This window comes from Prosopis cineraria, unplaced genomic scaffold (genome assembly GCF_029017545.1).
Source record: "Prosopis cineraria cultivar Desert tree isolate PC_DT_omini unplaced genomic scaffold, ASM2901754v1 PC1, whole genome shotgun sequence".
NCBI lineage: Eukaryota > Viridiplantae > Streptophyta > Magnoliopsida > Fabales > Fabaceae > Prosopis > Prosopis cineraria.
Window position 1 is genome coordinate 37,890,718 of NW_026555332.1, and position 26,512 is coordinate 37,917,229.

A 26,512-nucleotide genomic window follows, 5' to 3' on the forward strand; every position below is an offset into this window, starting at 1 on the left:
AAAAATAGATTTATCAACTCACTTGTGCATTAAAGAATTTTTAGTTGTTACTGGATTTTCATGGTTAATTTTTCTCCTTTGGAGGCTCTCACTGTCATTCTCCAAAGAGAGGTGAAATGATTATGATTTTGGCCAGATTCCTTGACAGATAATTACTTCTACGCCAACTTTCTGGCGATTGCATCCGTTAGGAACAATGTAAGTGATAAATGTAGGATTATGTAGAAAGTAACAATTAAGAGTTCAATTTCATAAAAGCAGGCAAGGCCAAAAAATCTTGCGCCTTCATGCCCCGTAGCCTATTTTTGGAAGTTCGCAGGAGTGCTTCTCCATGTCAAGAAAAGATCCTGATGTGTCCAAGGAATTCACAGTAATAGTAGTGTTTAAAGGAAATACATGGGGCAACATAATCTAATTTTTGGTAAGCAGAATGCTATATAGAAAGGAAATGAAAAATACACCCATACCATTTTTTTTTAAATAATTTCTCATTTTCTTTCTAGAAAACACTTTTTCTTGCACTATACAATGTCTAAGCAATGGCCAATTTCCAATCCATATCTAGCCTCAAACTAACGTACAGTAGCTATGATATTGAGAATATTATACAAATTCTAGTCATTAAACATGATATCGGATGCCAAAATAATCTATCAAAATATTCACGACAGGAAAAAGAGGAGAGATTTCATCCAAGAGTTCTATTAAAATATTCTCTAGCTAGTCCTTTTACTTCTTGGCTTCATGAATTTCTTACCTAGGAATCGATGTGCCCCAAAAAATTCATAAAGTAGATATTGACAGGAGTGAAAGCAAGAAAGACACAGGCGAAACTCGAGATGAAACAACTGTAACATTCCACAAAGATTGCAATTTTTTCTCTTCGATAATTTGACCAACAGGGGAGAGGGGAAGAGGTTAATTTTGCTAGTTGTACTGTACAACTCTGCACACTGAAAGAATCACAACTGCGCAGAAACAAATCAAAGAATAGAAGGAAAGAGGAAGCTATGATCAACTTAACACACCAAGCAACCAACCAACCAAACTACTCACTTTCTAAGAGAAAAGAATAAGAAAACCGAAATCAAAAGAATGAAATGAATATATGAAGCGACAAAAAGCCAAAAAGGTTTTATGATATACATCTTACTACCAAAGAAGAGCCCATTTTTCCTCTCTGGATTGCCTTCAACAGCAACAAAAACTTCAACAGATTATCTCTAGAAAACCACTGAAGCTTCAATTTAGTAGATCCTGAAACCTGATTTCCGTTATTTACAGCATGAAGGTTAGCGGGTGTAGATTGGAGGAATTCTGACATAAGACGTTCCAGAACTAATGTCATACAGAAGCGCTCTTTAACATCAATAACCTGCAAGGAGTCAACATTAAATCATAAATTCCTAGAAAAAAAATGATAAAAGAATAAGAAACAACAATTTTGCACTGTTTGGCAGGTAGAAAAATTACATATGATGGGAGCAAGGATGACATCAAGAATTCAAACCCCAATAAATGTGTGCATTTTTGTGGGTATTTACTATGTTATGGATGTGCCAAAAAAAAAAATGAAGAGCAGATGTTTAAATAAAGAGAAAACATAACCATTTGTCCCAATAGTTTTAACAAATTTTGGCATAAGTCCCTATAGTTTTCTTTCATTACTCTAGGTCCTTCTAGTTTATCCCGTTATTAAAACTATAAAGACCAATAGTTGAGTTTTCCCTTGAATAAATAAAGGATATTGTGAATTTAAAGTCAATTTCACTTCTGAAGTCTAGAAAGGCCTCCCATAATCCATAAATTACTTTTAGCAATAAGTTTTACTATTGAAGCAACTTTGTATGCCTCAAATTAAACATGCCAAACTACCAGTTTGACTAAAGAATAAGGGAGATAATTTCTTTTTTCAAAAAAAAAAAGAAAAAGAAAAGAAAATAAAAGAATGCTGACATTTACCCCACTCAGATTCAAAGCACTTATAAATGTAGCCAATACTGTTAACGAACAACTTACTGCCTCACAAATGTCAGTAATAAGGCAACAAGAATCAATTCTGAAATATGGTGACACAGATGAATCTGAGGAAAACAAGCAGAATTGCTTCACATCCTCAATGCACAAAAGCACATATGCCCCAGTCACAAACAGTGATCTCGAAAACCATGATTCCTCTGAAAGGGTAAACAAATAAAAATAGGGTCACCTACTCACCTTTATGTTTGTACATTAATAAGCATGTTTTCACATTGAATTTTTCTACTTGTAGTAAAGCCACAAGTACAAACAAATATTTTCAGTTCTTGCACCACTAAAAACATACAAAGTCTCTAATACATTTAAGAAACAATGCTTATATAGCAATTGAAGAACCATCAGTTTGCAACAACTGTGCACTCACGGTAAGTTGATTCATGCAAGGATATTAACACAAAGTTATGCTTGTTTATAACAAGAGTGAAGCATTACTCTAGCCATCTAATAACACAATCTCTTCTCAAATTGGTTGTTTGAAGTTCGAACTAACTTTTAAAAGGTTCTCTTACCAAATTTTAGAATTATAAACAAGTTATTCTTCTAGAAGTTTTGGAGTTTAAATTAATAAATAAAACCAATGTCATGACTTACACTATTAATAGCATAAAAAAGAAATCAAAACTATAACTTGAAAAGCTTGGAGAAGTGACAAGCAAACCTTTGCCGTTGTTACAACAAACAAGCACCATTGCGTACTGATAAATGCTCAAATTGGAACCACCACATACTTGGTTGTCAAAAAATTCAACCTGAACCTGCTCCAAACTGCCATTTATATTTCCAAAACCCGTCTATATCATAGCAGGAAAAAAATTGACCCAAAAAAATAAAATAAAATAAAATCTAGAGCACATTCTCCAGTATCAAATCCAAAACAATTCAATACAAATTTGTGTTTAGACAGTTATTATTCATATATTCGGAGAAAAAAATGTAGGCAAGCAATCTCAGGGTCTGCATTATACAATATAGGGAACTGGTGAAGCCCACTATGTATATCACCTTCTTATTGAACATCTATCATTTGCTCCACATGAATCAGAAACTTGCAAGGTCTTTAATAGCTCTCTTGATTTTTGTATGCTCCTTGTAATAAAAAGGTATGTTTCACCACTTTCAAAATTCACCCTGCCAAATCAGTAACATACATTTAAAAAGTTAACAAATCTATAGTTCCTTTCAATACACCATGTCACTAACCTTAACACCTGAAGTCCCATTCCAACAAGCACCTCACAAACTTCTTCTGCCTTGTGGCGACTTAATAGATTCAAATGAATTCCTGAACAGCATCAACAAAAAAATTTCAAGATCAGCTTTGTTTAACTCGCAGGGAAGGATTAAAAATGCAGTGTTTAACTGCTCAAGCATGTGAAATATGGATAAGATGTTGATTATAATAGTTTTATGAAAGGTTAGCAGATGTAGAAATGGAACTAGGGTTTTATGTTTAACTCTACCCAACTCTTCAGTGCCTCAAATAAATCTCCTCTTAAGAAATCTGAATATGCTTTTAAAGGTCCTTATTAACATTAAAATGATGATGCGAACTCTAATCCTCTAATACACTGAAAAAATGAAGTTGCTTTGCTGAGAAAAAAAGGTGTTTAGCCTAACCTGACTCGTCATCATCAGCAGTTATTAGTAGCAAATAGAGCTTCATATGGTTGCTGAGTATCACTGCAACTTCTCTACATGTGAACAAGGTAACATTACACATTCTATTGTGGGAAATAGTGCTCTCCAAAAGTGCAATCTGAAACTATTATCTCTGCAACAAGCATGAGAAGGATATTTTTTGGACAGAACAGTCTCAGAAAATATTCGTTTTGGAAACCATTCTGTTATCCACAGGGGGGTTACTAGGGGTGAATCTAACATTGTACCTTCTTCCTCCCAGGGGTTGGGGGGGATTTTCTCTCGTTTTTTTTTTTGGGGGGAAACATGGAGAATGAAGTGAATAAGCAATCTGCTTTCTCTCGTATATTGATCAGAGGAGGCCGAGTACATATATATACAGGAATAGGCGCACTAATCTCTCCGAAGAATAAGGGACCAGAATCGGTCAGCAGCTAAATAAAGTAATATCTAAATAAAGACAAATCCTACCTAATCTCCTAGGATAATGAATATTAATAGAGAATATATTCACATAATATCTAATAATTACACGGTCTGACCACACTCTCCCTCAAGTTGGAGCATAGATGTCAGTCATGTCCAACTTGCGTATACAACTATCAAATGCTGGTCCATGTAGGCCTTTGGTCAATACATCTGCAGCCTGTAGCTTTGTAGGGAGGTATATAAGACATACTATACCTTCTTCCACCTTTTCCCTTATGAAATGCCTGTCTATCTCCATGTGCTTGGATCTTTCATGCTGAACAGAATTTAAAGCCATACTTATTGTGGCCTTGTTGTCACAATAAAGTTTTGATGGTGGATCGACCTTGACATTTATCTCCTCCATTACACGTCTTATCCACAATCCTTCTGAGATGCCTTGGGAGAGAGATCTTAGTTCAGACTCAGCACTGCTTTTAGAAACTACCCTTTGCTTCTGGCTTTTCCAGGTAACAAGATTTCCCCACACAAATGAGCAATAACCTAAAGTTGATCTTTTGTCCTTATAAGTTCCTCCCCAATTTGCATCCGAGTAAACTTCTATTAATCTTTGCTCTTGTTTTTTGAAAAATAAACCTTTTCCAGGTGTACCCTTTAGATACCTTAGAATTCTGTATGCAGCATCCATGTGGCTCTTCCTTAGATCACACATGTACTGGCTAGCAACACTCACAGCAAAAGCTATATCCGGTCTAGTATGGGAAAGATAGATCAATTTTCCCACCAACCTTTGATATCTCTCCTTGTCTGCAGGTTCATCCTCCTCTTCATTCTCTTCTAATTCTTCCTTCTTTTTCCTCCTTGGACTTCTTTTTTTACCTTCTTCACTACAATTGGCGTATCTACAGGTCTGCACCCAAGCATACCTGCTTCCTTTAGTAGATCGAGGATATATTTCCTTTGAGACACATAGAGCCCCTGTTTTGACCTTGCAACTTCCATTCCCAAAAAATATTTTAAGTTGCCCAGGTCTTTTACTTCAAACTCTTTACTTAAAGCATTTTTTACTCTCCCAATCTCCTCTTCATAATCCCCTGTAATGATTATATCGTCCACATATACTATGAGAATACACCTCTTACCGTTTTTCATTCTCACAAACATGGTGTGATCTGAGAGACCTTGCTTGTACCCTTCAGCTTTCAATACTTCTGAAAATCTATCAAACCACGCACGTGGGGATTGTTTTAGGCCATAGAGTGATTTCTTTAGTTTACATACTTGATTTGTGTGCCCAGTGCCGAAACCTGGAGGTAAGCTCATATAGACTTCTTCCTTGAGATCTCCGTTCAGGAAAGCATTTTTTATGTCTAGTTGATGTAATGGCCATTCAAGATTTACCGCCACAGAGAGTAGAATTCTGATGGTATTTAGCTTAGCTACAGGAGCAAATGTCTCCTTATAGTCTAAGCCATATGTTTGTGTAAAGCCTCGTGCCACCAGTCTAGCTTTTAGCCTATCTAAGGCTCCTGTGGAATCATATTTTGGAGTAAAAACCCATTTGCACCCTACTACTCTTTTTCCCTTAGGCAACTCCACTATATCCCACGTTTCATTCTTTTCCAAAGCTTTCATCTCCTCCATAACAGCAGCTCTCCATTCCGGTATGCTCAAAGCTTCATATACATCACGAGGAATCTTCATTGTATCAAGATTAGTCACAAACACACGAAATTGAGGAGATAGAGCATGGTAACTTACAAAACTTCTAATAGGGTGCTGAGTACACGATCTCGGTTGCCTCCTAAGAGCAATAGGTAGATCTAGATCATCTATCTCCTTTTCTTCAGCAGTACCTTTCACTTCTGGTTCGTTATTCTCCATAATCTCACCTTCAGGGACCTCTTTCAGTTCTGAAATTGGTAGTGCTATTGGCATGGCAGCCTCTACATCTCGCCTCTTCTTTCTTGAGTAAGTTATGAGTTCTTTTTCCGGTGCTGTACCTGCATTACTGTTATCCTTTAAAGGACTTTTCACTTCAGTTTCTGGCCTAGAAGTCCGAATTTCAGGTGCAGGTATGTTTGAAGCAAGTGGTTCAGAACCGTTTTGAGGCTGTTCTAGCTGGTCAGGAATAGATTCTGGCGAGACAGACAGTTCTGAAAAAATATTTTCCTGGTTTTCCTGTCTTCCCAAATCCTGAAATTCACTCCCCTTCTCCCCCTGAATTGAAGAATTTGGGAAAAAAGGGACAGATTCAAAGAATGTGACATCTCGGCTGATATATAATTTCTTGGAGGAGGGATCAAAACATTTATACCCTTTTTGAGTGGAGGAATAACCAAGGAAAATACATCTGACCGCTTTAGGATCCAATTTGTGGGAATGATGAGAATGGACAAATGCTGTACAGTCAAAGATTTTAAGGGAAAGATGAGTTTCAAGATGAGTGATAGAGTGAGATTCTTTTAACTTATCAAGTGGGGTAACATGAGACAAGACACGGCTGGGCATGCGATTTATCAAGTAAGTTGCAGTGAGTATCGCATCACCCCAGAAATATTTAGGGACATTATAGGTAAACATGATGGCACGAGCAACTTCCAAAATGTGTCTGTTCTTGCGTTCAGCAATACCATTTTGTTGTGGGGTGTTGGGACATGTACTCTTATGAATAATGCCATGGTTTGTTAAGAAAATATTCATTGGCTTATTACAATATTCAATTCCATTATCTGTATGAAGTACCTGGATAGTGGTGTCAAATTGGGTTTTAATCATGGTATAAAATTTAGAGAAAATAGTGGGAACACTAGATTTATCATGTAATAAGTAAACCCAACATAATCTAGTGTGGTCGTCAATGAAGGTAACAAACCACTTGGTATGAGTACGATTAGCAACACGAGTAGGGCCCCACACATCACTATGAATAATGGAAAAAGGACGAGAAGATTTATATTCAGAAGATTTGTAACTAGATCTTTGATGTTTAGCAAGTTCACAATCAGTACACTGAAAGGAAGACAACTTATGGAATTCAGGAAATAAATGACATAAATATTGAAAATTTGGATGACCCATTCTCCTATGCCATAACATAAGATCATTAAAGTCCTTATTCTTAGAGGTAGAGGCAATATTGCACCGGATTCTAGACCAAAGATTACTCACAGTTGATTCATCGAGATAGTAGAGACCATTATGCTCTTTAGCACTGCCAATCATCTTCCCCGATAAGAGGTCCTGAAAAATACAATGGGTAGCACAGAAAGGAGCCCAACACTGAGCTTGTTTTGTCAATTTACTAATAGACAACAGGTTGCATGCTAGGTAAGGTACATGAAGTACGTCTTCTAGCTTCATAACATCAGAAATAATAACATTCCCTTTACCCGCTATAGATGAGGCAGACCCATTAGCCGTACTGACAGTTTCATGCCCAGCACAAGGTGTATAGGAACTAAATAACTTAGAATCTAATGTCATATGATCTATGGCTCCAGTATCAACAATCCACTTGAAATAACTAGCAGCAGTAAGTAGAGTACAGTTACCTTTGTGCGCTATTGATGCCATGTGACCTTGCTTCTGATTCTGCTCAGCTTTTTGAATCACATCAAGCATTTCAATCAACTTACCCAACTGCTCTTTGTTTATCAAAGGTAATGAATTTGAGTCGGTCTTCTCTTGTGAAGTGTCATGAGAAGTCTGATATCCCCGTGTCTTTCCCCTTCTAGGCTTCCAATCTGCCGGCTTCCCATGCAATTCCCAACAGGTCTCACGAGTATGCCCTTGTTTCTTACAATGTTCACACCAAGTCTTCCCTTTTTGGCTTCTATGATCTGCTCCTTTGCTAACAAGTGCAGCAGAGTCCAGAGATGGTGAAGGATTGGGAACCGTACCAGGGAGCATCACCTTACGTCGTGAAGCTTCTCGGCGTACTTCAGAGAAAACTTTTCTCGATGAAGGCAGTGGTGACTTGCTGAGAATACGTCCATGTACGTCATCTAGAGATTGATGTAACCCAGCCAAGAATTGAAAGACACGTTCATTCTCGATTTGCCCCTTATAACGAGCCACATCAGTAGCATTTGACCACTCCACCTCAGTCATTAGGTCGAGTTCTTGCCACAATGCAGTAAGCTCCAACCAGAATGCCGTAACATCTCGTTCACCTTGTTGAATAGTCCACGTCTTAGTTTTGAGTTCGTACAGTCGTGCCAAGTCTTTTCCATCTGAATAAGAGTCTCGCACAGCTACCCATATCTCATGCGCTGAAGGTAAGAACATGAAGCTCTGTTGAACTTCCGGTGTCATCACGTTAATGAGCCATGACGAGACCAGAGAATCGTTGGTACACCACCACTGCCTTTCATCGGGTTTGGTTTCATCTGGGATTCTGGACGAGCCATCCAGAAGACCCATCTTACCTCTGCCTCCAACAAGTTTCACGGCCTGTGCCCATGTGAGGTAATTGTTGCCCTTTAGCTTCATAGTCACGATTTGCATCGAAGATCCATCGTGGTTAGTAGTCAACCCAGAGGGACCACCAGCCTTGTTCGAATCATACAGCGAGGACCCATCACTCTGCGTCATCGGTGAAGACGGGCGACTGGGGTACAACTCGTCTGCTATGCTTTCTGACTTGTGCTCGGTGTCGGAAGCGTGTGGAGAAGCAGCTGGCTCTGATACCATAAAGTGAATAAGCAATCTGCTTTCTCTCGTATATTGATCAGAGGAGGCCGAGTACATATATATACAGGAATAGGAGCACTAATCTCTCCGAAGAATAAGGGACCAGAATCGGTCAGCAGCTAAATAAAGTAATATCTAAATAAAGACAAATCCTACCTAATCTCCTAGGATAATGAATATTAATAGAGAATATATTCACATAATATCTAATAATTACACGGTCTGACCACAGAGAAGACATTTTCTAAATATATAAAAACTCTTATTATACATGCATGCATCAATCTGGGCACAACACTTTCATATTATATATTCTGGTAATGAAAAACGAAAAGATAGGTAACAGATGTTTTGCCATTAATCTTACTTTACTGCTCTTACCAAGGAAACCAGGTAATTATGAATTTATATTCTTAAGAAATAAAATTTTAGGGATCAAATGCACCAAAATTGTCCCTAAACTGTGGAACACTAAACACTATTTAGAAGTTTCAAACCATTTGGGACACATTTGATTTCTAAGAACTGATTCCTGTATTGAAGAATTAATGGATTGTGCATAGGCTGGTGGAGGGGCGTGATTACTTGCCTATATGACAGTTAATAAGCTTCAAACCATCAGGGTTCCTGCTCTAAATTTGTCTCTGCTCCCAAGTGGTTGTTAAAAGTACGCCAAAAAACAAATACATGTATTTTGCTTCTGAAAATACATGATAAAATCTATGGAAGAAAATTCAAGCACATAGGAGTGCATGTATGTGTGTCAGCAGAAATGATGAGTAAGTGAATGGGCCAGAATCTTTTGCTTGGTCGATTTGGGGGGGGGTATTTTACAATTTCCTTGTCCAAAGTAGTTAAAATGAAAAATATGCCTAGTACCACCTAAACATATTCAGAAACTTCTGCAATTCTACATAGATGCCATTGAATGGGTTTTAATACAAATCATGAAAAGCTTGTTGATGTATAGGAAGTTAAGACAAGATATAGATACCGTGCATAAACAACAAACAATATAGACAAAAAAATTCTTTATATAAAAATAATATAAAATATAAAATTAAACCAAGTCACTATTCATTGGTTATAAATGATAGAGCACAATCTTCAAACTCCATTCAATGTACGAGACCCATATCTAGTTAACATAAAAATCTGACATCTATTTTAGGGTTAAATGGCAATTTGGACCTTGAACTATATATGCTAAGAGGCAATTTGAATCCTGAACTTGTATTTGATATATTTTGAATCCTAAACACTTAAACTTGGGACAATTTCGCCCTATCATTGAATTGAAACAAACATCTAATACTTATCTTTGGGCTCACTCTCTCTTCATCTTTGCCACCTTCTTATCTCAATCTCTCTCTCTCCCCATCTCCTAACAACTCCCTCCTCTCTCCCCCCTCTTGGTGTCTCTTCTCCAACTAGGGGCCTTGTCCACAAGCACAAGCACAAGCATTGTCAACTCATCTTTTCATCAACAACTGCCGCTACACTGCCATCGACTCCAGCGCTAGTGGAGGCATTGCTAGAGTAAAGACCAGTTGACCACCCTCTGTTCTTGGACCATCCGTGGCTTGTTCTTCCTCTGATCCTCCTGTCAAGTCCGGAGCTGGTTATGCCATGGTAGAGACCTCGGAAGCAGCCATCACCATAAACCTTGGAAGCTCTTTGCTGTATCTGTTCTTCAATAATGCCATCAATAAACTTAAAAATCTTCTTGAAATTAGCTGTCCATTCTCGAGTGCTTACATTGTGGGTCAAGTATACGAAGAAAAGAGAAGAACTCTGAAACATTAGAGCTTCTAGCTTCCTCTAAAATACCAAGTATAAGGTCTTTAAACTCTCGAGATAATGGACCAGAAGAAAGACCAACCAGGTCAATGGAAAAAAAAGTGTTTGAAAGAGAATTAAGTGTTGCTGCAAAGATAGCTTCATCAAATTGGACAAGGCATGAGAGTGGGGAAGGAGTGAGAAAGGAGGGTATGAGAGCGAGGGAGAGTGGAATTTCCAGCCCCCAATTTTTAAAATTAATGAACGCTTATGCCAGCCAAACAATAGGGGGTAAATTGTCCCAAGTCTAATTGCTTGGGATTCAAAAAGTACCAAATACGAGTTTTGGGTTCAAATTGCCTCTAGGCCTATAATTCAAGGTCCAAATTGCCATTTAACCCTTTATTTTATCAGCAAAAGAATAAACAAGATACAAGGGTGAGTGAACATTGTGGTTACCTGTAGGAAAAAAGGGTATTCTCCAAATTCAGTAAAACAACCAATTAAACATCTCATGTTTCACTTTTGCAATTGATAATCACTAACATAATGAGATGCCTAATAGAAATGAGTAGAATGAATACGTATGAAAAATAGTTGGTTATCCTATAAAAAGAAAATACAGAAATAACATACTCCCTCAGTTCAATATACAAGGCTTTTTATGAAGTACTATGTTAAAAAACATTGAGTTTCTCAAGGTGTAATTAATAAGATTTTTCCAAAAATATCGTTGCTCAAGGGTGTAATTAATAGAGTTTTAGTTGAGACACCCTATTAAATAAGAGTAAATATGAAAAGAATGTGTAATTTTAAATGCCATCAACTAAATTATTAGAGGGTGTAAATTAATTAAAAATGCCTTATGATTCTAAAGGGAGGGAGTATATATATGATCAGGTATTGCCCTAAGTAAACAGACATAAGTTAAAAAGGCTTTAGATAAAATAAATATTATCTCCATGACTGCCATCAAATTCACTTGAATACTTAAGATTGATAGTTACCTTTCTTGGTAGGTGGACTCTCTCTGAAGGACAGAATTACAGCATACGCAATGGTTACAAAATTCCTGAGCTTCTGGATCCACAATGTGTGTATTGAAATAGGTAACAATCAAATCATTGTTCTCTTGGGAACAGCAATCAATCATGGAGAACTCAGTAACATCATCAGCGTGAAGTATTCTCTTGAAATTTGCAGATCTTTGCTCCTTTCCCACAATTTCAGAGGCATCTTCATGAGAAATTAGCTTACTTTGCACTTGTTTAAATTCACTTTCATAATAACATACATTGTTGTCTGAACTCTCTTCTAAGATTGAAATAAACCTTTTCTTGGCTTTCTTTCTGTTTTTTCTATTTCCTAATAAATCAGCACGTTGGTTAACAAAACAAGCACTCTCATTGCTGTCAGCACCAGAAGCAAAATCATTGGAAAACTGTTTAGAAGTTTGATCAGCAGAAAAATCAGATGAATGAATGCCATTCTCTCTTCCATGGCTTTGGTTATTAAACATGTCCTTGGGTAGATTTAGTGATATATGCTCATCAATACCCTTGTTCACATAGTCTTTACTATGGAAATTATCAATTTCAAGCACTGATTGCTCAAATCCAGAGTAGTCAATTTCACTACAGCTTGTGTTACTATCAGAAGACGCCACTGAGAATGAGTCTGCAGAGAGCTGGAAAATTTCCTCCACCAAGTTTTGCCGGCGCTGAAGAAGGTCTTCTTGAAAGTGAGGAGGCGATGAGGGGCAAACAGATGATTGAGACCCAGAAATGTCATCAATCATTGTCAATGGTGATAAGACACCTTTTTCAGCTGTTCTATGTGTATCTTGAATGGTATGGGTATCACCGGAACTTCTAGAGTGTGAGAATGCACTATTAATCCCTTTCAAGGAATGAGATATAAGACGGTCCTCATCCACTCTCCCCAAGTCATTAAGAGAGGCCCAACCAGCATTACCAAGAAAACCTCTACTTTCAAAGTACTGCTGATTAAGAAGACTAGCAGATGCATCTATATAAGAACTATCAGACTCTACAATAGTCAAACTACTTTCATCTCCAGAGGCTAGAACAGAGTCTGAGGCATATCTTGAGACTTCAGATGTTTGCCCCTGGCTTGGCCCCTTTATTATATACTTCTCTTTCTGAGGATGCACTTTGGATCTGCCTTCTTTGCTGCTTTCCACATATTTACCAGAATCCCTATCCATCCACTCCTTAAATTCCCGCAACCAAAGAATAGAACGCTCTTTCTTCATATGCTCAACTTTATTTATTAAGTCCACTATTTCAGCTTCACCATCAGATAAATCACAATCATCTCGGCTTTGAACATCATTCCCACATGACACAGATTCCTGGTCAGAATACATGCTGGTGACGTCTTCTTCATTCTCAATACAGGCAAGACGGGAAGCTTTTCTCTGCTTGTTCCAAAAAACAAAAAATACAAGTGAAATGTCCATCTCCACATAGGTCAAAATTTATACTGTTTATTTTTTTCCAAAAAGTATGATGGACACATATCCATAAAATTGAGCTCTCAACTTTCAAATTTAGAAATAAGAGCATTTAGCACCAAGCTTAACATGCAGCAAAAACTTGATTTGACAATCTTCACTTTTACAAATACACAAGCGTATTGCCCAAAAAAGTACACAAAAAATTTCACCAATTACCTACCCTTCTATTTAATGTTTCCTGCTCTGCAGCCTCATCTTTTGCAGGCAAATAAACCCCAAAGGTGGAAGGTCTCCTATGCTTGCTGGCAATGATCAGTTGTCGCTTCCAAAAATCTTGGGTATTCATTTCCTTGTCATCTAATTTCAACTAATCAGCACATAAAAGAACAAATGCAAATTCAAATAAGTTAGTAGGTGAATATGCTTAATGACAAAAACACTTCAAACGTCAGAAACTAATGATAACTAAAACAGAAACCATGGGATAGAAAAAAAATTTAAAATGAAATAATACAAAAAACAGACAGACAAACAGGCAGACACTTTCAAATGTATGCTTACTACTTGCATATACTCAAACCATAGAACATAACATAACTTACTTTTTCAGGGAACATGAAGAAGCTGAATACTTGTGCCCTATACCATCGAGCACAACACAAAGGATTTCCTTCCAGCCAAAGCCTTTTAAGAACTGGAAGCCCAGTGATGTACTGTAGCTCTGAAAAATTGGAAATAATATTGTAGGAAACGTCAAGTCCTTCAAGTGACTTCAACATCTCAATCCCACGCAAAGTAGTTAGTGCATTGTTTCTCAAGACTAGTTTAACAATATGAAAGGAAACCTGAATGATCAAACAAAAATGGTAAGAGCCCAGAGCCAATTCCCAAATCAAGGATTTGAATTAAAAGCAAGGGTTAAAGAATTTGTCCGGCAAACAATTTCTGTCAACTTGAAGCACTATTAATAACTGTCAAGCAGAATTAACATAGTTTATAATATGACATGTTTTCTAGCAGAATCAACATGGTTTATAATTTGACATGTTTTCTAAGTTGTTGGCAATTGTCTGAAGCAATAGCCTTCAATTCAAACCCCAAATATCAACATATATTCCATCAATACTATATCCACAATAATATTATCATAAGAAAACGTACTTGTTCTTTAAACGTACAGTGCAAATGCAAATGATATCATTACATTCAACTTCCACAAACCCAGTTGAATAGCAGTGAAGTTGAAAGAAGATTCTCAAAGTAAATATAGCCAGGCCATTAATTAAACGAACATTTTGTTCATTTAAAAGATCAGACCAAAGCATGACCCAATAAAAAGATCTAATCAAAATGGAATGACTCACACCATTTCTACTCTAATATGTGGTGGCATGTCCAAATCCACTCCATGTATGCTTATACCTAATGTGATCAACTACATGGAAACAAAGGATACATCATACAATCCCTACAGTAATTTCCATTTTCCCACTCTAGTTTTATTCTGAATTCATGATGCATTTGCAACTTCTATTTTCCCAACTCAGCAAGATTCAAAGCCCACTATCATCAAAGCCTATGCTATTAGATATTAAAGGAAAGTCAAATGCATGATCAAGCTCAGGTCAGGACACATTCAGGCTAACCCTTGAATACCCTCAAGAATATCCAAGTGAAAGTAAGATTCATTCTTGGTATATAAAAACACAACTACAGATAAAGCAGTTCAATGATAATCAGATAATAACTAGCCAATACCACTTTATTGAACCAATTCCACTAAAGAGATTCAAAATTGCTCAATTAGATTATCCATGTGGTCGACAGCAGCTCGAACTCATTACCAAATGAAGAAATACGCCCCCAATTTAGAGCATCAAATCGAATAAACTTTCTTGGTAAGATATCTAAATCCCATCAGATGAAAACAAATTGCTCCTGCACCCCCCCCCCAAAAAAAAAGGATCCTGTTGAAGTTGCCATCGATAAATGCTTGCAGTTCAGAAGCATGAACGTTTTGAAATATTATTAAACAAAAAACAAAACAGAAAAATAAAATTAAATGGCCCTCAGGTTTTCATAATACGGAAACATTTTAACATTCACTTTCACACCTATAGCCTAATAGCCTATAGGAAAACTAGACATTAGCATTTGTAACGAGCACCAGACTGCCTTCCACAGCAACCACGCATAGACTTTTCCATGCAATCATCCAGATAATAAATATTTTCACCAAGTACCTCATTGAAAGGCGCAATTGTTCTCAGGTGATTGAAACCAAGGTCCAAGTGCTTCAATTTTGTGCACTTACGAAGATTATCTACCTTAGCAAACTTGTTCCTGCTAAGGTCAAGCGTTTCAACAGCAGGAAGAAGCTGCAAAGACTCATCCATGAGAACCAAACCATTGCATGCACAAGAGACAAACGACAACCGGTTCCACTGCGGAGAATTCTTAATTTCTGCTATCCTGCTTGCAAATACATGCCGCAGAGCATCCTAGCAATAGGAAACACTAACATTCAATCCACTAAAGACGAAAAGAAATTGCACATAATGAGATAATTTCAAACTTTCTAAAGCAAAACCGTTACTTGATGGTTTGGGAAATGGGAAACAAGTAAACTTCACAATTAATAGCGACGAACATACTTTATGCCTTACAGAATTTTCGGACAGGGGAAAAGAAAGAGGAATAAGCAAGCAAACCGTGGAATTATGACAAACGATTTTCTCAAGAGTGTGCCTAAGCTCGAGCAACCCTTTAGCGGCCGAAGTGGACAAGTCACATCCCCTGAGCTCCAAAACTTTCAACCGCCCAAAAGGCAGGAAAGACAAGGGTGTGGGATCCCTGGTAGGCGGTGGCAAGACAGAAACGACCTTCAGCGAGGTAAGAAAGCGAAGAATCCGACGGAGTTGCTCAAGAGCGCGGTGATCACCGAGGTCTGAGACATAAGCTCGCAAGTAGTCAACGGGTGCACCCGCAAGAAGGCTCTCAAGCTCATGCAAGGCCTCAAACCTAGATTGAACATAGTGAAGCCCAGCAGGATTGAGCTTCAACACCAGAGTTCCTTCAATCAGAGGGCCAGCTTGTTCGTGTACGAACTTCACCAACTTCTCCAGGTACCGATCTCCAGTTGCAATCGCCATTTCAATACAGAGAGAGGCGATCCCTTCAGGCCTTAAGGTCGAATCAGGGTTTTGGCATAGAAAACAGAACCCGCCAACTCCATGGGAAAGCTTTCGCAAACTGAAACATTGACAAAAAGAGAGAGATGCAGACGAAAAGATGGGGATAACTGCGCAGAGGGAGCAGAGAACTCTGAAAGGCGAAAGAATTTCACAACAGAAATGGGAGGAGCGAGAGAAAAAAGGGTTGTTTGGAAGGGATTGACGAAAGAGAAGAAACAGCCATTGGCACGAAACGGCTCTTGAGGGTGATAGAGGGAGAGATTAGTGAGAATGAAAAATTACAGATTAGGGATGTGATGTAATGTAACGTCATGATTAAGAGAGAGTGTGATGAAGAATCATCAAGATCAATATTCAACGACACCTTGCGTTGCAAAAGTCACCCAAACAATTAACAGTTATTAAATCTTTCAACAAAAATACAACTAAAATCTTTTTAGAATTATATATAAAAACAGAAACATACAAGGAAAGGACACGTGGCGAGCATGCATTCTCCTTCTACATTCCCATTTCTCTCCTCCCGCCGCATGTTCACTTTGTTTTCTCACGTTGACTGGTACTATACAATTTGCTTTTTTTTTTTGTTATACCAAAAAATAATATTATTTTATGTGCATGTTTATTTGATTAAAAGAAATACAATAATTAAAAAATAAAAAATAATTTTCATATTGAAAATATTAACAAAATAAAATGGGGAAGTTAATGAAATATGATTTCATAAAAATTAATCATGCAACATCTTATTTTGCCTATTTATAAAATGAAAATGACACTAGTTTTCTTTCTATAATGTAATGTATCGTGTATGAGATGGATAATAATCAATTTTGTTTAGCATTTTAACTTTGAAATGTGTGTTTATATTGAAGAAATAAAAAGACAATTTCATCAAATCTATGTACAAATTATAGCTTATAAATGGTTTAATCTATAGATTTTATACTCTCTCTCTATATATATATTATCAAAATATTTTATATTATATATTAATATTGATGATATATTGACCTATTATGCAAATTACTCCCTGAAATTTAGGTCTAGTAGTATCATAAACTATAAACTTATCTATTATATAAATTATTCCTTTAACTTTTTAAAATGATAGAATATAATGTTATCGTTAATAAAAGTTAATTTTGATGGCTAATTAATTAAAAAATGACCTTAAAAATTATATAAAATGATGGAAAAAAATTGATCAATTTTTGTAATATTTTGGTTCGTTGTCTATAATTTTAAATTTTTGAGTCTTTTATTGTAACTTGTGTTATTTTTTATAATTTTTAGTATTCTTTTATATCATGTTAATACCAACTAAAGGTCAAAATTAATTTTTATTAATGGTAAAAGTTGAATTATATTATTTTTAAAAGTTGAGGATTATGTTGTATAATAAACGAGTTCAGAATTTGTGATCACTGATAAATAAAAATTATAAAAAATGTCAACAGTAGGTACATTTTTTTAAAACAAAAATAATTTTTAAAATCATATAATGCCAGTATTACACGAGTTTGGTTCCTTTTAGAGAAAATCTTATCTAGGCTTCAAAGGAGAGAAAAAAATTGCACTTAAAACCCAATATATTTTAAAATTATTCTACTGCTCTAATGGTCTTTTTTGCAAATATATTTTAGAGAGAAAAGTCACAATTGCCTTTAGTGAGAAAGAAAAAACTTTAAATTCATTAACAATGGACAATTACTTGTTAATATATAAGTCTAAAGTTGTGAATTTGTGAACATCTAGTTGTAAAGATTTGAATTTGCTGTCATGATAAATTTTAATTTTTAATATATGAAATCATAAATTATGTGTCTTGACTTGTGAGTAGATGATCATGTTGATGTAAAACAAGGGAAGATAAAAAAGAGGAAGAGAGAGAAAGGAGGGAGAAAGCCAAAATAAATTGATAAAATTAAGATAAAAATGAACTAAATCACCCTTTCCTCCATAGTAAGTATGATAAAACTCATTAATATATACTACAAATATGAGAATCATTACACTCTTTGAAAATCTGATGAATCATAATTCTTAACTTTATGAACTAAATTATCTCGCCTCTTTATGAATGTGCTCGCCAATCCTTTTTGATTATTTTATTTTTACCTTTATTTTTTCAATCCATTCAATTCTAGCAAGCAATTAACAATTACTTGTTAATATGTGAATCTAAAGTTATGAATTGGTCAATATGTAGTTGTAAAAAATTATAATTGCTATCACAATAAACCTTAGTTTTAAATATATAAAGTTATAGATTATGGATTTTGAATTACGAATAAATGAACCTATACTTATAAATATTTAAACATTAAGTTGTCAATTTATTAAGTTAGTCAAAATGAATATGTAAACTATAAATAAGAATTTTATTTTTGATGAACAATTACTTATTGATATGCAAACCTAAAATTGTGTTCATGAACAAATAATTATAAAAATTTGAACTAGTACTTATTGCTTTTTTCTCACTAAAGGCAATTGTGTCCTTTCTTCTTAAAAAATGTTTACAAAAATGAATGTTGGGCCTGCAAAATAATTTCAAAATGTACCGTGTCCTATAATTTTTTCTTTCTTAGAGCCCTCAACGAGATTTTCCACTTCCTTTCAAGTAGAATTGTTCCCAGCCTTACTTCGTACACGATCTATTAGTAAGGCCACACATCACGTGCTCTTGCTGCTGTGCTGCAGGCACTAACCAAAACGGCCACCCTGTACAATGATTCGGTCCCAAATGTTAGTTGGCTGTATGCAAATTCACAAGTTTACAAATACGCTCTTGTATTTATATTATAATATATTTTTAACTAACACATCGGAAAAAATAATAAATTATTAATTTTATTTAAAAATAAAATATTTTTTTATTTTACCTGTGTTTCGATTTTCTGTATTTAAATAATATTTTCCTTTATAGTTAATAATTTTAAATAGAAATAACATTGGAAAAAAAAATTAATGAATGCTTCATTAATTGATTTATAACAAGGATCGCTTATCTCCTTTATAAGATAATGTAAAACATAACTATACCTTCCATTATTGTTCTTTCACTCTTTGTTTTTGTTATGCTTTCTTCAAAAATGGCAAAAGAGTACTTCCTCTACTTGAAGCACTTCTTGCACCAACAACTTTGTTGGAACTTGTTCTCCGTTTTGTTGAGTGGTATTTTAAAAAGAAAAAGATTCTTCTATCCTATCCAACATTTTTTTTCATCAACTTTTAAAGCAAAGTCATAAAAATTATTCTCAAAAGTTTCATTTGTTGATAAAATACAATAATATTATATAATTCAAGTAGTAACTCCACTTAGTGAAATGATATTTGTTGTCATGATTGTTATTGTTAATTACTTTTTTTTTTAATTCTATTTGACTATTTGTTTGTATCATGGTGGCACACATAGGAAATTGAATGCTCCTGTCTGTTAGTAGATTTTTGGGCTTGAATATGGATAAACATGGAGCTCCCATAAAGAAAACCCGTTAATGCAATTTATTTATCTTTTCTGACCTTATACACTTCAAAAAATTTGTATGCTTTATTTTAATTATTGCTTGAGGTGCCCACAGCACCTGGCTTCTAAGGAGAAAAGGGTCAAAGCATGAGCCAAATGGGACACATGAATATATGCTGAAGGTGAAGCTTTGTATCAAAGTACCAAGTAGCAGAAATTTGGACCCATGGACTGTCATTGTCAGAAATATGGATGGCAAGAAGTCACTTTCTCATAACCCAATCATAGAGGAACATATTCAGGTTTAAAAAAGAAAAAGAAAAAATCCTTGTGGTCTGAGGAGCATCAAATATTAACTTTTACTGCAGTGGTTAAGAATTTTAAGTCAATGATTGTTCCCACTTGGCCTTAATTCCCTGCCTCCCTGCATGTGCCTGCCTATGATAGCTATCAGATGCCATTGCAGACACCAAATCAAAGAGTTATGACAGAAACCACGGTCGTGGATAAAGGCAACAACATTGCCTAAACTTCGGGGAAGTTTTTCATCTGAACTAGGAGTGCAATTACCGTCTCATGCATAGGGTGATCGCATTCAGTGCTCATCTCTGGGCCTTTATTTTTTATCAAATGATATTTGTCATAGATTTAAAATTATTTTTAAAATATTTTTATATTAAATTTATCAAAATAAAAATTATAAAAAAATATAATATTAAATATAAACTGTTTAGAGTATATTTAGATAATCAATTAATTAATATTATAAAATTTTAATATTAAATTGAACCTTCTAAATTATATTTGTACTGTTTATAATACATTTGAATAGTCAATTTGTAAAAAATATTAAAAAATAATATTAAATTGGATTATCTAAATTAAATCTATATCGACCAATTTGGTAATAAACAAATTTATTAAAAACTTCTATATTTTTTACATATTTTTATATTAATAAATATAAAATAAAATTAAAAAACTTAAATTCAAGCAATCTAAATCTTATCAGGGGTGATGAATACTGTAATATTTATCCTTTAATAATATAAAAAACAGTTCATATTTAATATTATAATTTTTGTATATTTTACTTTATAAATATAATATTAAAATATTTAAGAAATAATTTTAAATCAACAACATAGATCATTTAAAGAAAAATGAATGGTTTAGATCACCCCACATTGGTGATGAGCACGGTGCTCATCAGAACCGAGTGCATTCCCCTGCATGGGATGTTTTAGGTAGCGTGTGAGAGCTTTTGGGGGGGGGGGTGGTTTGGGGATGAAATGGAAAGTCTGACGAATGCATAGGATGGGTTTTAGCCTTTTAGGTAGTGTATGATATATATATATATATATATATATTATCACCGCTTTTTTTTTTTTTTTTTTAAGGAAGTAAAGTGTCTTAAGAGTTAAGATACCCTCTCCCTCTCTCTCTTTAATTATCCCAAACTCAGTTTTTCTTTTCCAGTATAATTTTGGAGAAGACACGAATACTTTTATAAAATATTTAGTATGGAAGGAATAATAATTTAGAAAATAAATTTTTTTATATAAGATTTATTTTTATATAATCCAAATTTTCAATTTATATAAGGCTTAAGAGTCAATTCTATTGATTTTAATTAGTTTTATCTTTTTTTTGTAAGTATAAGGAGCATGCTATATATAAATCAGGTTACTTAATTATTTTAATTTTAAAAATTGGCATTATAGATTATAATTTATAATTTATAACAGACAGGAAAATTAGAAAAGTGACGTATAAAAAAGGTAGACACAAAAGTATTAAAATTGAATTTTATTTTTGATATAAAAAAAATGAAAGTGCGTCATTCAAAGAACGGCGGGACAAAAGAAAGGTTGAAAATGAGAATTTACTATTATAGGTAGAACGAGCAGTGCCACAACATTGGGCTCACACACAAACACACTGACAAATTTATTTCGAAGTCAGTTCATCCATCTAGGCAGTTGTCCATAAACATTTTTGTTCAATCATGTGACACTCTCTTCGAATCTATTTACTGGGATTAGCGTAAGCATAAATTCTCAAGGGCAGTGTAAATGTGAAGTCACCTCGTTTACAAAACCAATCTTGGCTTTCTTTTTCTTTTCTTTTTTGGCCTGAAAAGTGGGTTTCATTCACACCTCCAGAAACTTATTTTTAGTTATTTTTATTAGTCTATTGCACACTCAATTAGTAAAATTTATATACCTAAAAAATTTCTCGTAGCTTGAGATATGGAGAACGGACAGAAAATATGTGAACCAAGCAAAGACAAAGCGCAACGTTGCCATCTGCCTCCTCCGTCATTGCTAGGTTATATGCAATGTAATCCTTCGTAACTTTCAAAATTTCTTACATATGGGAATTTTCTGGAGCACTGTGACAAAGGCTTTTGAAAGTTCAGTCATTTTATGTATGTAGGGAGACGAAGCAGGCATAGCAAATCTATCTGAACTAGGTTGTCCATACAGCTTAAAATTACTGATCCAATTTCTATGGTAAAAGTTTACTATATATATACACAAACTAGTTACTTTGTTTCACCTGTTTTCCATTCGCTGCGCGTCCCTTCTCTTCCTCAACTTGTTCAAGTAGTGCTTCCAGCTCTGCTTCAGTTAGGCCCTCTAATCGTTTCTGCAAATTCAGAGAACACAACATGAATCAATGAGATTCAATTTTGAGTCATTTATGGACGGGAAAAAAAATTCAGCGTCATCATCCAGAAAAGAAAAATGCAAGTGAAATCTCATCCCAGGGAGTGCTACTGTTATAAACAATGACTAAAGATACATACAAATCGTATCGTCTTATTACAAAGATAAATCAAAGACTGTAAAGCAACCAATAAGAAAAGCTGGGAATATGTTTCACTAATCTTAGTAGCACAAAAAAGTAACGCAATTTCCACATTTACGAACAGGGATTGTGGCTTCATTAACCAAGTGCGGAAAGCAACAGTTTGAAAATAGCTTACCATAAACTGCAATATGCTTCAAAATGATGGGTTAAAAGTAATGAGAAGTACGGAAGGAAATTTAACAAGCACATCATGGCACTATGATGTGCGATGTAATTGGCCCTTAAGTAATTTAGAAGTTAGCGAACTAGACAAATGAAGTTGACAATCAACACCAGATATGCACTTGAAGATCTTATCTTGTGGCAAATCACATATTATTTTAGCTAGAAACTATAGGGAAAAGAAAAGATCTTGTCATTTTGTCTACCTCCATCACTTTGTATTCATAGTCCCGTAATTGTTGAGCATATGTCATCTCCTTGTTTGAAACTCTAAAGATATATGTTGAGATCCATCCAACTGTGAGTCCCAAAACCAGCACCAATTGAACCACATTCCCAGCTTGCAGTGGATCCACTCCCACAAACTGCATCGAACATGGCAAAATTATTTTTTTCCAGGTAATATTGCCGACATGGTCTCCATCATATCAAGGGTGACAACTATTATAAGAACCAAAAAGTCACACCGCAATGTTCTTTTATTGCATAATGCATCTGATTTATTTGCCAAGAGCCATCTAAATACACTCTCATTCTTATATCAGAAAAAATGCTATGGGATTGAAGGAAATCGTGAAATAAAATAAGATGGAAAATGTATACAAATGATTGCATTACATGAGGGGGAAAAGTACCTCTAATCCACTTTTCAAGGCAATGCCAAGGACCGTAACTCCAAGCCCAATTAATAGAACATCCTTTCTCGTATATCCAAATGGTGTCTTCTGTAGGGTGCAAAAGATAAAATCACAATTTGTTGTTCCAGAATTTACTTGTTAAATAATCGGTGGCCGATAAAGTATCTAGATAATTTCAATTTAAGTATCATATGATCAAAATAAAAATGGTCCTCTATAAACCAACTAGTCTTTATTGTCACCTAAAATAAATTGGTGTTTCATTCCATTCTCCATCTATTGATCCTTTTTCAAAAATCAATACAAAACCATTATCACGTCACATGGAAATCACAAAGGACCACCCATGGTTAACAATTTGAACGAACATGGAAGACACTCTTAGAGACCAAATGCTTTTACATATACAAGTAAGGTTGAGGAATTGCCTCCAAAAAAATATAGTTATGCTCACTTTCATCCATCTAAAAAGAGTGAATTACTATGCTAATAGCCATGTTCAGTCAAGTGTCACAGGGGAACCATAGCATAGGTAGTTTTTGATACATGCCTCTGTCTGATCAGATGGGGCATCCTCACTTCCACTAGAGTTTGAAGAGCTACTACTTCTGGCGACAGAGAAGCCCTCATTCTTCAAAAAATTTCCACCAAATCTCTTTTCTGGTGAAGAAAAAATCTTCTTTCCATATAAGCATTGAGAAATTATTGTTCCTGAAATGTTTCAGTTTAAAAAGCATCACAATCAGGCATAGAGAAAGTCCTGCATGAGAATAAATCATAATCAATGAAGAAATTGCGCTGTTCCATTCATAATCAGAAAATCTATAACAGATATTGACAATTAGTAGGTCGTCAAGTTCAACACAATCAACAGAATGCTGCAGTGTTACGGGTCAACCATCACTCAAATAAGTCTGTGATTGCCTGTGAATCATTTCAAAAATTAAGCATTCAGGCTAATAGTATAACGGTTCCACAAATTTTAGCTTCGTATCATTGACTCTCAATATCCATACCTGGCCAACATATAGACCTTTCCATCAGGATTTTAGCACATCTACTTATATAATCCCAAGTATGATACTTTTTCCACTAGTCTAGAGTCTAAGATTCCCTTTGGAACCGTCTAAGAATATTTTCAACTATAGGAAGTTCAGTTTTCTATAAGATTCCCTTCGGAACCGTCTAAGAATATTTTCAACAATAGGAAGTTCAGTTTTCTATAAGATTCCCTTTGGAACCGTCTAAGAATATTTTCAACTATAGGAAGTTCAGTTTTCTATAATATTCCATATTCTACTCATTACTGTTTGATAGAGCTGATTTTGCTTTCCAGCACAGAGATGCAACGAGCTTTCAATCAATAATCATTACAAAATATAGCAACGGAGAAATCTTATATATTATGCATATATTAAATGGGAAATTTGCAGTTCCTTTCCTGTGACAAATACCATATCATGCATATATAATTTGTCATTATTGTGTCTATGATAAGGGAATATCAATTAACAGGACTTGGCCATTTACACTCTTATAAAGATCAAGAGAAGACAGAATAGGTATAAAAGTAAGATGTAAAGGAGATTTTAGTAATTTCACATGGCTAAAACTTGACAGTCAATTTAGACTGTGGGGGGGGGGGGTTTATTGCAATGGTTCTAATAAATCATGGGGCAATTGCAACTTTTTATAGATAGGGCATGGAATTTGAAGCAAGAGGTCAGAGAATCCCTGCCATATTTGCATGGTATTCAGATCTTATCATTACACTTATCATCTTTTTTTTCCCCTTTTTATCTCTCTTCAAATATATCATATATATATATATATATTCCCTTTTGGGAATGCAGGGGATCCAGATTACTCGAATCCCTAGATTCATGCATTTACACCTTTAAGAGAGAATGGCACAAAAGAACATGACTATGCAATATGCATGGAATTCATAGCATTATTACACTCCTCATTTCTTTACTCTCAACTCCTCTCTGAATAGAGAAAAATAAGTAAACGTAGTTAACGCCATGGAATGTTTTTTAACTTTTAATAAAAATACAGCAGGATGATTGAGTTGCTTTCATGAAAGTCTTCGAACTTCACAATTCACATTATTAGTTGGAGAGAGCTGCCAAATGAATATTGATTACCTGTAGACTACATAGGAATGAAGTATCTGAAGTAGGAAAATAGTAATATACTTCATTCCTTCACATCTTCAACAGAACTCGGCTTCAAATGTATGTCATATAAATTATGCCCAAAATTTTTAACAACGATTAAACAAGAAGTAGTTAAGTAACTGACCTCTCCTGAAACATCTACACACTGTTCTTCCCGTTTGCAAGCAGGGCAAAGCAGAAATTCTCCCATGGGGAATCGCACCTTTTTCTAATAAAAAGCGGCAATTCACATTGCCGTGCGGAAGAGAGGCCATTCCTGAAGAAATTTATCACAAATTACACACATAACCAATGAACTATATCGCAAAATCCCAAGCAGAGATAATGAAGAAAGAAAATTGATTCAAAAGGCAGTCTTACACAGATTAGCTTCAATCATGGCTTTGCGGTTGCCTAATGAGTATTAATTTGTCCAATTAAAAAGGGGGAAAACATTGATTATCAAAACAGGCATGGACTTAAATCTAGGAGCATGAGCACAAACAGTGAGGGAGGAATTACCTGGTGGAGCGAGTGGAAGCAGAAACAGAGATGAGTGGAGACCGTTAATGCAGTGAAGATGAGGTTTTTCGTTAATCCCCCCGAGTCGCGAGTTTTACGTATCAGACTCGGATCATTTGGGTCCCACTTTTCTCTCAATCATAAATATCTCTAGAATAAAATAGATCGGACGGATTTAATCCCACAAAAAAAAAAAAAAAGATCGGAAGGAGTTCGTTCCCTCTTAATTTTGCACTCCAAATAAAACAAAGATCACGCTTTGGCAAGAAAAAAATCTGAACAAACTAATGAGGAAATTTTTAAAACAAAATACGAAAGTAAGCTCTTGATTTAATTTACAGGAAATTAAATGGAAGGATCTACAACCATCAATATTTTTTATAAAGGGCCATAAAAATTCAAATTATGTTGAAGGACCAAACCAC

General features: G+C 35.1%; 2 protein-coding genes across 5 annotated transcripts; both read right to left on the reverse strand.

The window, feature by feature from the left end:
- Positions 1 to 837: 837 nt before the first annotated feature.
- Positions 838 to 16,531, reverse strand: LOC129314293 (uncharacterized). 3 transcript variants are annotated; one of them, XM_054957694.1, is made up of 11 exons: positions 15,772 to 16,523; positions 15,304 to 15,561; positions 13,663 to 13,905; positions 13,281 to 13,427; positions 11,589 to 13,021; positions 3,658 to 3,731; positions 3,241 to 3,322; positions 3,043 to 3,168; positions 2,699 to 2,805; positions 2,020 to 2,177; positions 838 to 1,375 (listed from the first exon to the last, which is right to left on the reverse strand). In XM_054957694.1, the coding sequence occupies exons 1-11, from the start codon at positions 16,210 to 16,212 to the stop codon at positions 1,136 to 1,138; spliced, it is 3,309 nt and encodes a 1,102-aa protein (XP_054813669.1). In that variant the 5' UTR covers positions 16,213 to 16,523; the 3' UTR covers positions 838 to 1,135. The 3 variants fall into 3 exon arrangements, 2 of the variants coding, with proteins under 2 accessions (XP_054813669.1, XP_054813681.1); XR_008594067.1 differs by lacking the exon at positions 2,699 to 2,805 and having other exon boundaries at positions 1,234 to 1,375; positions 15,772 to 16,530; XM_054957706.1 differs by lacking the exon at positions 838 to 1,375 and having other exon boundaries at positions 2,038 to 2,177; positions 2,699 to 2,795; positions 15,772 to 16,531.
- A 5,468-nt stretch (positions 16,532 to 21,999) lies between these two features.
- On the reverse strand, positions 22,000 to 26,241 carry LOC129310198 (uncharacterized). 2 transcript variants are annotated; one of them, XM_054952071.1, is made up of 7 exons: positions 26,088 to 26,205; positions 25,947 to 25,979; positions 25,711 to 25,842; positions 23,954 to 24,114; positions 23,401 to 23,490; positions 22,972 to 23,130; positions 22,000 to 22,378 (listed from the first exon to the last, which is right to left on the reverse strand). In XM_054952071.1, exons 3-7 carry the CDS (start codon positions 25,838 to 25,840, stop codon positions 22,271 to 22,273), a joined length of 648 nt encoding a protein of 215 aa, XP_054808046.1. In that variant the 5' UTR covers positions 25,841 to 25,842; positions 25,947 to 25,979; positions 26,088 to 26,205; the 3' UTR covers positions 22,000 to 22,270. The 2 variants fall into 2 exon arrangements, with proteins under 2 accessions (XP_054808046.1, XP_054808045.1); XM_054952070.1 differs by lacking the exon at positions 25,947 to 25,979 and having other exon boundaries at positions 26,088 to 26,241.
- Between the last annotated feature and the right edge of the window lie 271 nt (positions 26,242 to 26,512).

Excerpts from the sequence above, each read along its gene's own strand:
- LOC129310198 (XM_054952070.1), bottom strand. The coding sequence starts at position 25,840 with ATGGCCTCTCTTCCGCACGGCAATGTGAATTGCCGCTTTTTATTAGAA. Across the intron at positions 24,115-25,710 it reads GTGTAGATGTTTCAGGAGAG|GAACAATAATTTCTCAATGC; the intron begins GTCAGTTACTTA and ends GAAACATTTCAG. Across the intron at positions 23,491-23,953 it reads CCCCATCTGATCAGACAGAG|AAGACACCATTTGGATATAC; the intron begins GCATGTATCAAA and ends TGCACCCTACAG.
- LOC129314293 (XM_054957694.1), bottom strand. The coding sequence starts at position 16,212 with ATGGCGATTGCAACTGGAGATCGGTACCTGGAGAAGTTGGTGAAGTTC. Across the intron at positions 13,428-13,662 it reads TCTTCATGTTCCCTGAAAAA|TTGAAATTAGATGACAAGGA; the intron begins GTAAGTTATGTT and ends TGTGCTGATTAG. Across the intron at positions 1,376-2,019 it reads TTACTGACATTTGTGAGGCA|GTTATTGATGTTAAAGAGCG; the intron begins GTAAGTTGTTCG and ends GACTCCTTGCAG.